This window comes from Rhinolophus hipposideros (genome assembly GCF_964194185.1).
Source record: "Rhinolophus hipposideros genome assembly, chromosome: 2".
Taxonomy (NCBI): domain Eukaryota; kingdom Metazoa; phylum Chordata; class Mammalia; order Chiroptera; family Rhinolophidae; genus Rhinolophus; species Rhinolophus hipposideros.
In genome coordinates, this window is record NC_138048.1 from 71,184,707 (window position 1) to 71,198,238 (window position 13,532).

At 36.6% G+C, this 13,532-nt stretch overlaps 1 protein-coding gene across 1 annotated transcript in view; it reads left to right on the plus strand.

Moving 5' to 3' along the window:
- The window catches only part of SPATA16 (spermatogenesis associated 16), a gene marked incomplete at its 3' end in the record, with an annotated part of 204,093 nt that overhangs the window by 109,359 nt on the left and 81,202 nt on the right, over positions 1-13,532 (plus strand). The window contains exon 4 of the mRNA XM_081077396.1: positions 13,146-13,230. Within this exon, the coding sequence (XP_080933522.1) occupies positions 13,146-13,230 (85 nt within the window). The remainder of the gene's footprint in view (positions 1-13,145; positions 13,231-13,532) is intronic.

A 13,532-nucleotide genomic window follows, 5' to 3' on the forward strand; every position in this document is an offset into this window, starting at 1 on the left:
CATTTCATGTGTTATGTCCCTGGTAAAAAAAAAAAAAAAAAGAAAAAGAAAAAGAAAAAAGAAAAGAAAAGAAAAATGAAATCCCTTTCCTTCATTACCACTTAAAAACAATGCTAGCCATTCTTCAGGTCTCAGCATTGAGTAAGTCCATTAGAGCCAAAAGTAATCATTTCCCCCTTTGAAATTCTATAGCACGTATGCTCTGTACTTTTTAGTTAACATTATTTACTTAGCATTTGCATAGTTCCTTATGGCTATCAAACTGCTTTATATTTTGATTACTCTTTTCAAATACAGCTGTCATATCGATAGACAGATTGGCAGCTCATAGAGGTCAGCATCATGTCCCTCTACTTTTGCATGTTGACATGACTCCAAACCTTGACTATTGTAATAAACATGATAAATGTTTGTTGATAATGTTGATAAACCCATTTTGGAGCTCTACGCAGAAAAAAAAATAATAATCAAAAATAAAATCAATCCTTCATACATAATCTGAAGTGAGTCCTATTCACCTAGGCTTCTTCAACTGGACATGTATTTTCTATAGAAGTAATAACACATGTTTTGATATGGCCAGGTAAAGAAAAGTTGACTACCAGATTAATAGGCCAGAACTAAGAAAAAGACGTGTCTGCTAATGAGACAAGCATGGGATAGTGATAGGGGAAGAGGACCGGTGTCAACAGACAATAATAACACACACACACACACACACACACACACACACACACACAATCAACCATAGGAATATAGTTTTTAGAGAGCGCACCAGTAGTCAAAGGTTTGGCAGGAAATCAGCATCAGGGAAGTCCAACAAAAGATAATAATCTTATAAAACATACACAGGAAAAAAAATGGCAACATGGAAGTAGTACAACACCGTGGTTAAGAGGCCAAAATTTGATGATAAATTTATCTGGTTGGATCCTGACCATGCCACCAAATTTGGAAAATTAGCTTCCTCAATTTGAGGAACATCAATTTCGTCATTTCATAGCTTGGTTGTACGACTCAAATGAGATGTAAAAGCACTTATTGTATACGTGGTAAACACTCAATAAATATTGGTTGCTGTTACAAATAGTAATAGTACTATTATTGTTCTTGTTATCAATTGAGAACTAGGGACAAGCAATATTTGAAATTTCAGACTAGTAGGCAGGCAACAAACTTCAAGAAAAACTCTCTTCCATTCCTGGACAGTCTTGCAGAAGCAAGCTTGGCTAGAATACCAGTAATAATCAAAATCTGAAAATACAATCAAGGCAGAAACACATTAACTAGATTGGTCTGCAAAAGGGAGAGACGGTCTGAGAGAACTTTCAGCTATGAGAATTATACGGTTAGACAGAGAGACAGACTTGTTACAAAGGTCCAGAGACCACACTATAAATTTTTCAATGCCCGTCTACTACTGAAATGCGTGAATCCAGAGCAATAGAGGGGCTCAGCCTCCTGATGACATCAAATGACTGGGGGTAGTGCAGTAGGGAGAGACACGACCCAGGCAAATTGCAAACAAAAGCAAATACAGTTATTGACCTCTGTATTAGTCAGGGTTCTCCAGAGAAACAGAACTAATGGGAGATCACATACATATAATTGGCTCAATTATGGGGACTGAGAAGTTCTAAAATCAGTAGCTGGAAAGCTGGAGAGCTAGGGGTATACTTCCAGTCTGAGTTCAAACGCCTCAGAAGCTGAAGAGCCGATGATGTAAGTTCCTATCCAAGTCTGAATCCAAAAGCAGGAAAAGACTGATGACCCACCTCAAAAACGGTCAGAAAGCGAGTTTTTTTCTGGGAGTTTTTGTTCTCTTTAGCCCGTCATCAAATTGGATAAGCTACACCCACACCGTAGAGGGCAATCTATACTATGCTTTACTCAGTCTATAAATTCTAATGTTAATCTCACCCAAAAACACCCTCACAGATACACCCAGAATAATATTTAATCAAATGTGTAGGCAAACTACAGCCTACTCCAGTTGACACATACAATCAACCATCACAAGCACCAGGTTTTGTACAAGGCACTATAAATGGTAGGTGTCTGTGGCTTCCCGTCTACAGCAGTGCTGTCAGGGGGATTTACACTATGGATGGAGGTGTGCTGTGTGCATTCACTAGAGTAGCTGCTAGACACATGTGGCTGTGGAGCACTTGAAATGTGCCTTGTGTACCTGGGAAGCTGAATTTTAAATTTTCATTCATGTAAGTATAAGTAGCCACATACATATGGCTAATGATTACCATATTGGACAGCACAGAGATCTAGAGAAAAAAGATAATAAAGAAGTAAACCAACCAGTAATTCTAAAACATAAGGCATATGCAGGGAAAACATAAAGTTCTGTTTGCAGGATGGGAGGGCAGATTTATTTAGATAGAGTGGTCAGAGAAAGCTGCCCTGAAGAGGTTGTCAGTGTTTAAGCCAAAACCTAAAGGCCCAAATCTTGAGAAGCAGCAACCAGATGAAAAATTGAAAGAATAGATTCCAGGCAGGAGGAACCACATCCACAAATGCCCAAAGGTAGGAAAATTCTTATTTGCTTTGAGTGACTGAATAAGCCACTCAACTGGAGGGTAATAGAAAATGTGTTGAGAGGAAAACAAGGGCAACCTATTACAAGATCAGTGGGCCACAGGAAGAGCTTGGATTTTATTTGAGATAATTTACCTTTAAATTTTTTAAAAATTCATTTTGGCTTATTGCTGTGTGGATAATATTTGAGCCTGTGGAAAAATGCTTCGTGTGTGTATGTGTGTGTGTGCGTGTGTGTATGTGTGTGTGTGTGTGTGTTTTGCTTGAATGAATTTGCTAGTTTGGCTCTCTTGATCACAATATAATCTCTTTAATATTAATGTGTATTTGTATTCAAAAAGAATATATACTTTGCATCAATATTAATTCATCTAAAATTAATGACATGATATACATATTTTCTTGAGCTTTTTTTAAATACAAGAGGACGAAAACAATCTCCTAAATATGCTGATAATAAAGAAAGGTTCTGTATTTAGAACTATCCAATATACACAGTTTTTAAAAGTACCTATGCGTAGACCAGTTACATAAATGAAATAGCTGTATACAAAGACATAAGATTATCCTTAGATTCTTGAGAGAAGTCAATTTCTGGTTGTAGAGAAAAGACCAGAAGGAACTCAAGTTAAAAAGGCAACCATGAACATAGGAGCATATATATCTTTATGGATAAATGTTTTCAAATTTTGGGAGTAGATACCCAGGAGAGGGATTGCTGAGTCACATGGTAATTCTATTCTTATTTTTTTGAGGAACCTCCACACTGCCTTCCATAACGGCTGCACCAATCTGCCTTCCCACCAACAGTGTATGAGGATTCCTTTTCTCCACAGCCTCTCCAACACTTGTTATTATTTGTCTTGTTGGTGATAGCCATTCTGACTGGGGTGAAGTGATATCTCATTGTGGATTTTATTTGCATTTCTCTGATGATTAGTGACATTGAGCATCTTTTCATATGTTTATTGGCCATTTGTATGTCCTCTTTGGAGAAATGTCTCTTCAGGTCCTCGGCCCATTTTTCAACTGGGTTGTTTGTTTTTTTGTTGCTGAGTTCTATGAGTTCCTTATATATTTTGAATATTAGCCCCTTATCAGAGGCATTGTTTGCAAAACTCTTCTCCTATTCGATTGGTTGCCTCTTTATTTTGTCGATGGTTTCTTTTGCTGTGCAGAAGCTTTTTAGTTTGATGTAGTCCCATTCATTTACACCTGAAACCTATGTAACTTTACTAACAATTGTCACCCCAATAAATTTTAATTTAAAAAAATTATCCATGGAAAAAAAAGACAACTGTGAAACTGACTGATATCTAGAACAGGCTAAAGCAAGAAGGGTTTATTAATTAACTTAGGAAATCAAAGGTTAATAAATTATTGTGAGGATATGTAGAACTGCTAAGCAGAGGGTAAGGCCTACTTGGGTTGCACTAACACTGGAGAGAGAACTGAAGCTCATAGGCTAGAACTGCAGAAGATGCTATTTATACCTGTGAAACTGGAATCAGTGAGGAAACCAGAGCAATGTCCTTCTGTGGATGTCTTTAAAACAGAATAGATTCTCATCAGTCCCATTTGAAAGGTATAAGTGTGATCCTGCCTAAAGGCAAGGTGACCAACAGAATGACTTTTCAAGGTCCCAGCCAGTCAGCCTGATGAGACCACACAGCTGATTGCGTGCTGCATTTTCTTTTGTTTACCCATAGCTTATTGTTTTACACCACCATGTGGCCACACTGAGTAGAAATGTTATAAATTTTGCATCTGAACATAGGCCTTGAGAAATGTCAATAATATATTCTCATACCCTTAGAATTGCAGCCTGTTTAGAAATATGTAATGTGTAAAATCACCTGGCATGAATACCCTTATGCATCATGATTCTTTTATGGTATTAATTTGGAAAACAAAACTGGTACTTATTAATAATAACATGTCAAATTATTTTATTGTGTATTTGTTATTGCATAGGAATGGGATTTGATTCATAATAAGCTAAGTTCATAACCTAAAAATCTTTTATTTTAGATGCATATATATTTAAAAGCCAGATTCTGATCCTTTTACATTTAACAGATGTATTAAGTAAATTAAATGTGACTTCAGAAACAATTTTATAAAATGAATTCAAATATCATATCAAAAGAATAGTAGATTTGCTTGCAAGGAAACAGAGATTGCTGACACATGACTGAAGACATCATGTCAAAAATAATTTTAGATGCAACACATTAGGTCAACGATACCTTTCTTCTTTAATTTATGTAATAAATATGTCAGTATCCATTAGCATTTATTAAGTTCTCATATGAGCTAAATGTTGCATTGAATTCTACATTGGACAAATTAATTTCAAAAAGCCCACTCTATCACTCTATTCCCATGCCAGCTCCACTGCAAAAGTATCTGTTAAATATGGACAGGGTCAGATGTTTTATGTTGGGATTCTAAAAAGCTGTGTAACTCTGTAGGCCTCAGGTTCTTTGTAACAAGAATTTAAGTTTTTTTTAGTTTAAATAAATAAGATAATGTTTACTCAATAAGTCAACAAATAATTATTTTGTGACTGCCACACCAGGCACTGTTCTGAGCACTGTGGATAGAGCAATGAATAAAACCGACAAAAATCTTTGCCCTTAGGAAGTTAACATTCCAGTAAAGGGCCGATAGGAAATATTTTAGGTTTGGTGAACCATAAGGTCTCTTGTAACTGTTCAATTCTGCCATTGTAGCACAAAAGCAGTCATAAGCAATCCATTAAAAAATGCAAAAATGAATGAGCATTGCTCTATTCCATTAACACTTTATTTGCAAACACAGATAACAGACTAGATCTGACCCACAGGCCATAGTTGGCTGACCCCAGCCATAGAGGAAGACAGCAATAAACACTGCCAAAACTAATAATAATAAAATAAACACTGTATGGAATGGTGACAAGTACTGTGGAAAAGTAAAAAGGAACAGTACGGCTAGTGTTGGAGTGTGTTGGGGTAGTCCTCACTGAGAAAATAACACCTAGTAAAGACCTGAAGGGGGTGAAGAAGAGAGTCGTGGGTGTCTAAGAAAAGAACATTCTAGGACAGGGACTGTCAAGTGCAAAATCCCAGAGGCGATAGTGTACCTGTTCTTTTTGAGGAACAGGAAGGTGGAGAGTGTGTCTGGAGTCAGAGTGAGTAGGAAATGAGATCACAGAAGTAACACGTGACCAGATGGCATAGGACTCAAATGCCATTTTAAAGACTGGTTTGTACTCTGAGTGAGATAAGTGGCCTTTGCAGTTTTAAGCACAGCAGTGACCTGCTCCAGCATACGAATTTTAATGAGATCGCTGCTGTGTTGAGAATAGAAGGATGAGGAAGCAGGGAATCCAGTTTCAAGGCTGTTGCAATAAGCCAGGTGAAACATGATGGACCGGACAGTAATGGTGGAGGTGGTGAGAAGTGACAGGATGCTGATATAGGTTAAAGATAACCTACTAGAATTTTACCTTGGATTGGATAGGAAATGTGAGAGAAAGAGAATAGTCAACGATGATACCAAGATTTTTTGCCTGAGAAATTGGATAGATGAGAAAATGACTAGAGATTAGGAGATGAGAAGTAAAGAGGATCAGTCTCTCAGGTGTGGAAATGTTTAGCATGAAATATCTATCAGGTATCTATCAAAACAGCCAAAGTAAAACCAATGAATCATTGAAGTAGTCATTAGTAAAAATTTATTGTGCACACACCAAAAAGATAGTTTGCAAACTGGGAACATGCAAATCAAAACATGGAATGGGGCTCAGAGCTGTATTGTTATAAAGCAGCTTTGTAGTGAGAAAGTATGACTGTTTATTCTTCATACTGATTGGTTATCATATTAGAATTTTTTAAATGATAGGGAATTGGTTAGTGGTTACCACATATCAACCTTGAAAAACAGTTGAAGTTTTGCTTATGATTTTCAAAGTTGTAAGCAAAAGACGACCCAGGTCAAATTAGTCCTACAAAATAAGCTAAATAATAATTGTAAAATGAAGACTAAAAATTGAGCCATTGCATTAAGCAGCATTGAGACCACTGGTAGCATAGATAAGGGCAGTTTCAGTGGAGCAGTGGGAAAGAGAACTTTGCTGGTGTGCATTCAAGTAAGAACAGGAAGAGAAAAAATATAGCTAGAGAGAGAATGCACACAGCTTTTTCAAGGAGTGTTTTTTGTTTGGTGAGAAAGAAAAAATTAAGATGGTAAGTGGAAGGGAAGTGAATCAAGAGAAGCTTTTGGTGCGTTTTATTTTAAGATGGTAGAAAGAACAGCATTTTTGTGTGCTGGTAGAAAAGTTCCAAGAAGAAAGGAAAAATTGAAAGAAAGAATGTAAACATGAGAAAGATATGAGAGAGAGAGAGAGAGAGAGAGAGAGAGAGAGAGAGAGAGAGAAAGAGAGCATATTGCTGGAGCAGTTTCCACAGGTAGGCACAATACGATGAGGTCTGGTACAGAAGTGTGGGTGGGTTGGGTTCATATTCTCTATGCAAAGAGCATAACATGGTGCTTAGTGCTTGTTAAAGGCTCAGAACTGACAGATATTAAAACACCAGCTGTCAATTAAAGGGTTTGGCTAATCTGATCATATAGTTCCAGGGCAGCTAAAACATTCAGTAGATTAATGAAAGTAAGTTGAATAGAATAATGATAATGAAACAAAGACATTTAGAAGCAACATTGAATCACATTGATAAGCATCCAGGATATTGGTCTAAAGATAAACAGAGATACATGAAGGAAAGTAGGAAGAATGATAGCTTACTGTTTACATTCAATTCATGAGGTGCATCAGCCAGAACCAAGATTCCACAAGGTACTTAACTACTGGTAGGTACTCTGAGTTGATTAATTGTCTTTGTCCTTTATAAAGTCAGCATGATGAAAAGCGCCTGTCTCTTTGCTCACAAATATTGCATGGTATGTTATTTCCATGCTTTTTTCATGTTCTTCGACTGATTTTTATACTGACTCATAAAGGCTAAGCTGTAGGGCAAAGCTATGTTAGGGAACCAGACAAAGAAAAGTGGGTGGTAAAGGCATAACTCCCATTTCCACTGGGGAAAAAATGGCATTGGAACAACTACAATCTAGATTGTGATCCTAACATTGACACAATTCTGTGCTGGGTACTGAAAGAAATGCATTATACTTAAGAAAAATATTTCTGTAAACATGTAGTTTTATGACATCATATTTTGTTATTTAATACTAGTATCTTTTTTACTATTATGATAATTGTGCTTCACTGAAGGCAGGTAACAAATTTCAATGAATCTTAATTCCTCATTTGCTTCAATATAAATTTGGAGATGTGCTCCTTTGGGAAAAGACTTGAGTCCCTAGGTGTAATAAAATCATAGTTAAGAATGTAGCAATTTTGACAGCACATCATTACAGAAAAAGAAAGTTTTGGAAAATATTAACAAAAATACTAAAACTTCTAAATTTACATAGGTGAACTCAAAACCAAATCACCAAAACATTTAGAAATGCAAAAGAGCCCAAGAAACCCACTGTGGTGATCTATCTATCTCCTTTCTCTCACAATTGTTCCAATACAAGGGTGACAATTACTAACATAATAGAAGCTATCAATTTAGCTTTTACCTAACTCAAGACACTGTGTCTATAAGCCAGGATTATCTTTTACATTTGTTGAATGTTTCAAAGTTGTAAAGTTTCATTCCTGCAATCTGCACAGTACTTTTAGTATAATGTGTATGTTATTCCTGAAGAGAAAACAGTAGATGGAAATTTTTGAGGGGGCCTGTGGCCAAAAGGCGTAAAAGCTGGTGTCTGACTACTGATTGATAACTTTACTAATGCAGGCCACCTGTTGCTCAACCTAGTAATTTGTTTATCTTAGTTAGGCAAACGATGCCAAATCCAGCCCAGCACATATTTTTGGAAATAAAGTCCTATTGAAAACATTTTTATGACTATATACAGGTCATAAAAATGTCAGCATGAGGTGAGCCTTTGGAAATCTCCCCTGGAATTTACAACAAATTGAACAACTATAACTCCACAAAGGACTCCCTGCACAGCAGACAGAAGAGGCTCACTACTGAAATCACCTAAAGGTGGGCAAATTGCATAAGCGGGGGAGGAGGGAAGGGAGAAGTGTGGAGACGGGCCGCGCAGGGGCAGGACACAGACCTAGCTCAGTGCTCCAAGCTCGCTGCATCCCTGAACTACCGCAGCTGCGGGAGAGGGAAGAACTCGGACTGCTAAGGCTCCGTTTATGGCCCACAGGGCTGAGAGGGCAGCATATAACACGGCTGAAGCCAACGCTCACAGCAGAGACCTCAGAGCAAAGACTGAGGGAAGAAGACTGAAAATGGAAGTTTAAACTCTCACTGCCAAGCAGAGAACAGAAGCCTTAGGCACTGAGACTAGCCGCCCCCTCTCTACCCTCCCAGAGCTCGCTCCACCCCCACCAACCCAGTGTTAGAAGCAGAACAGTAGCAATGTCAGATCAAAAGAACAGAATATTTGCAGTTCTGAGAACTGTGGTCCACAGACATGGACTCGCACCCCAACTAGTTCTGGCAAAGTGGAGGGAGCTGTGGAAGCAAGACTGGCTGTGGTGGTGGTTGATGCCATTGTTCTGAGCCACTTCTCACAACCCACATGCCCTGTCCCCACCTACCTGGGCGTATACCTGCAGGAGTAAACAGAGCTGCTGAAACATACAGGCTCTGAATCTGGTGCAGAGCTTTGGAACTTCAGAAACTCTCGATATCCCCCCACAGAGGTGGTGCCGTATGATCTGGGCAAACAGTTCACAGAGGAGTAGCCCGCCTTCCAGGGAATCCCCCCATTATGTGAGAAGCTGGAATGGTGCAGAGGAAACAAAACACTACAGTATGAGAGAGAACAAAAGGCTGCAGTCAGAGAGAAAATAAAACACCTACTGGAAAAAAAAAAGACCTCTTTCTATGAACCTGTTGCAGAACCCACTCCTGTAGATGTCTAGGAAAAGAAATAATAAATCATTAATTTCCATAAATAACCAAGGCAATAAGACAGCTCAGAAAGAAAATGAAAAGTCTCCAGAAAATGAACTTAAAGATATGAAAATATGTGACTTAAATGACAGAGAATTCAAGATTGCAGTTCTTAAAAAACTCAGTGAGATTCAAGAAAACTCAGACAGGCAGTTTAATGAACTCAGAAATACAATCAAAGAACAATATGAACATTTTACCAAAGAGATTGAAATTTTTAAAAAGAACCAAATAGAATATCTGGAGATTAAGAATTCCAGAAAACAAAAGAAAAAAGAATGAAATAGCCAGCTTAGGTAGTAGAGTTGACCAGATGGAGGAAAGAATCACTAACGTCGAAGATAGACACCTGGAAATGACAAGGATGGAAGAAGAAAGAGAGGTGAGACTTAAAAAAAAAAAAGAAAGAACTCTACAAGAACTTTCTGACTCCATCAGAAAGAGCAATATAAGAATAATGGGCATAGCAGAAGGAGAAGAAAGAGAGAAAAGAACAGAGAGTATATTAAACAAATAGTCAACAAGAACTTCCCAACTTGTGGAAAGAACTGGATCCTCAAATCCAAGAACCAAATAGAACACCTAATTACCTCAACCCCAACAGGCCTTCTCCAAGGCACATTGTATTGAAGCTGTGTAAAATCAACGACAAAGAAAGAATCCTCAAGGCAGCCAGGGAAAAGAAGATGGTAACCTACAGCAGAAAGCCCATTAGAGTATCATCAGATATTTCAGCAGAAATGCTACACCAAGAAGGAATGGAACCAAATATTCAAACTACTGAAAGACAGAAATTATGAGCCAAGAATAATATACCCAGCAAAGATATCTTTAGATATGAATGAGGAATAAAGACCTTTCCAGATATACAGAAGCTGAGGGAATTTTCTAACACACGACCTGCACTACAAGAAATACTAAAGGAAACTATTCAACCAGCATCAATAGGGATAATTTGTGGCAACCAAAACATAAAAGGGGGTAGAGTATACTCCTGAACTGGACTATGGGAATGGAGAAAAGAAGCATGCTGAAGAAAATGGAATACTCTAAATATCAAACTTTATTTTACATAAGCTTAATGGTAACTACTCCAAAAAAAATCCAGAACTGAAATATATAACGTAATAAAAGAAGAAACAGAGGGAAAAATCATAGAATACCACCACGAAAAAATAATAGACAACAACAAAAAGGCAAAGAAACAATGGAGACACAGACTTACCAGAAAACTAAAGATAGAATGATAGGAAATCCTCACATATCAATAATCACCCTATGGCCAAGACATGGAAACAACCAAAATGTCCTTCGATAGATGAATGGATAAAGAAGTTGTGGTATATATACACAATGGAATACTATTCGGTGGTAGGAAAAGATGAAGTAGTACCATTTGTGACAACATGGATGGATCTTGAGAGTATAATGCTAAGCAAAATAAGTCAGACAGAAAAATTAGAGAACCATAAGATTTCATTGATATGTGGTATATAAACCGAAAACAACAAAAGAACAAGACAAGCAACTGAAAGAACAAAATCTCATAGACATAGATAATAGTTTAGTGGTTACCAGAGGGTAAAAGGGAAGGGGAGCTGTAGAAGAGGGTGAATGATGTCTAACATATGGTGATGGAAAGAGAACTGACTCTGGGTTGTGAACACACAATGTGAGATATAGATGATGTATTACAGAATTGTACACCTGAAATCTATGTAACTTTACTAACAGTTGTCACCCCAATAAACTTTAATTTAAGGAAAAAAGAAAGAAACACAGCCCCACTTCATTTGTATACTTTTTATCTATAGCTACTTCTGCAAGACAAAGTTGGCTAGTTATAAGACCACAGGACCTACAGTGTCTAAAATATTTTCTATCTAACCCATTACAAGAAAAAGTTGCCCATCCCTGGTTTAATTAATACCTGGTCTCATCATTAAACAATATTTGTTAAGCCATATGTACATATCCAAATGTTAATGGAAGGAGGAATCAAAAAGTCGAGTCAGTCATCACCTAAGAGTACCCAATTTCTATAAATACAGTATAGTATATGCTGTCCTTGAGAGTGATCTTTTTCATTAAGACTTTTCACTGATTTCTTCAATTCAGAATCTATTAAATAGATTTCTATTAGGTAACAGACACATACATGTCAAGTAGACTTCCTTTTTAGGTAGTCATGGGAAGAAAATTTTCCCGTGTTTCTACCAAACTGTAAATGTTTGAAATTCACATTTGCCCCTCTCTAGTCTATGATTTCTATAACTTGTTTCTACCCTATAAATATTCACATGACATCAAAACCTCCTGCCTCACTTTATCTTATTAAACTAGAGCTTTGAAAACTATAAAAGGATTCTTAAAAGATTAGTTATCCTTAAATTATTGTCATGTATGTTGAAATGTCAGCTTCTTTCCAATGCCACATGTATAAAAATATTGAGCTGCGAATAGTCTTTCAAAATGGTGAGGTTTTTTATTGTTAATTTTTAAAGTCCCAATTTTTCTCTGTTCTAAGCAAGAATCTAAACATTTTAATTCTTTCAGCAGGGTACTATAGTAAGTTTATAGCTGCTGTGCCTTAGACAACCTACATTTAGAGAAGGAAAATTTCTAATTCAGTTTACAATGATGTCAAGAAACAACACGTATCTGCGGGCAAAGATAAGAAAAACATTCAGGCGTACACAGTGATAGCTCTACTTAAATAAATAAACTTTTGGTACTGGTGATTAGGTACACAGGATTATTATATGTTTAATTGGCTAACGTGACAATTTGGAATTACTTCTAGTCACATTTAATTGGATTTGGAATCTCTAGAGAAAAGAAATAGAGAGGCTTAGTAGAGAAACAGTCATAAAAGTAAACTGTTTTTCCAAAGGGTGCTAAAGCAATGAATTAATATCCATTGCACAATAGTTTTTAATATCCCCTCAGCTTATAAGACTAATGCAGTGGTTGTATACATTAGATACTAAAACCAATTCAATTAAACTCAAAGTTTGGGGGGAAGAAAGTGTTTGTTTTATTGGAAATTTTTTATTTTCAATTTTAAGGAGGTTAATTTAATCAGAGGTGAATAATCTTTAATTCACATAAAGTCTAAGGTATGTTAAATACCAGTCTAATAGTTAACTATATATGCCATGCTAGATTTGAAGGCATTTTAGAGTACATGAAATATGTTACTCTATAAATGCTTTGAAGCTTAATAAAAGGCAACCAAAACAAAGCATTCTCTCATAGTCTTTAAGCACTATTCTTACAGTGTACAAATAGAAAAAACCCATCTAGAAAAGAAACGGCTTGTTGCTTCTCTTATAGTTTTAATTTAACTACCAAAAAAAAAACCAAAAACACAAACAAACAAAAAAACACTTTCTACATTCTAAATTGTGCCTTATGCTTTGTTTACTATTAGTCTAGTGAAATTTACACATTACAAAATCTTTTTCCTCAATATTTATATGTACTTCCTGTTAAGATCTTCTTCCTGTAAATTTGTTTTTTTAAAAATCTATAAAAATCTGTCCTTGTTCCTAGGAGTGCCATGATTGCTGACTACATGTTCTGGCTCTGTGGACGAAGTGAACAGGGTATAAGCAAGCTCATCAAACTGTATTGGCAGGTAAAAATTGATATCCGAACTAGGAAGGAGGAGCCCATCTCTTTTTCAGAACCAAAATGAAGGATTGGTGCTTAAAAAAACTGCTGAAAAAGGTAGCTCTGGGCATATCAATAAGAAGGACACTACTCAGTAGTAATGTATTTATAATGGAGTAGGTTTTCTGAGACTAATTTTAAGGGCAAAATTCAAGGTTGTTAACCCTTGGCACATACCTCAGTTTTACACGCCAATAAAAATGTTAGACTTCCTAGGAACTATTTTCCCAGGCTTGCTGTAATAACATGAGCCTTTAAAATATCAGC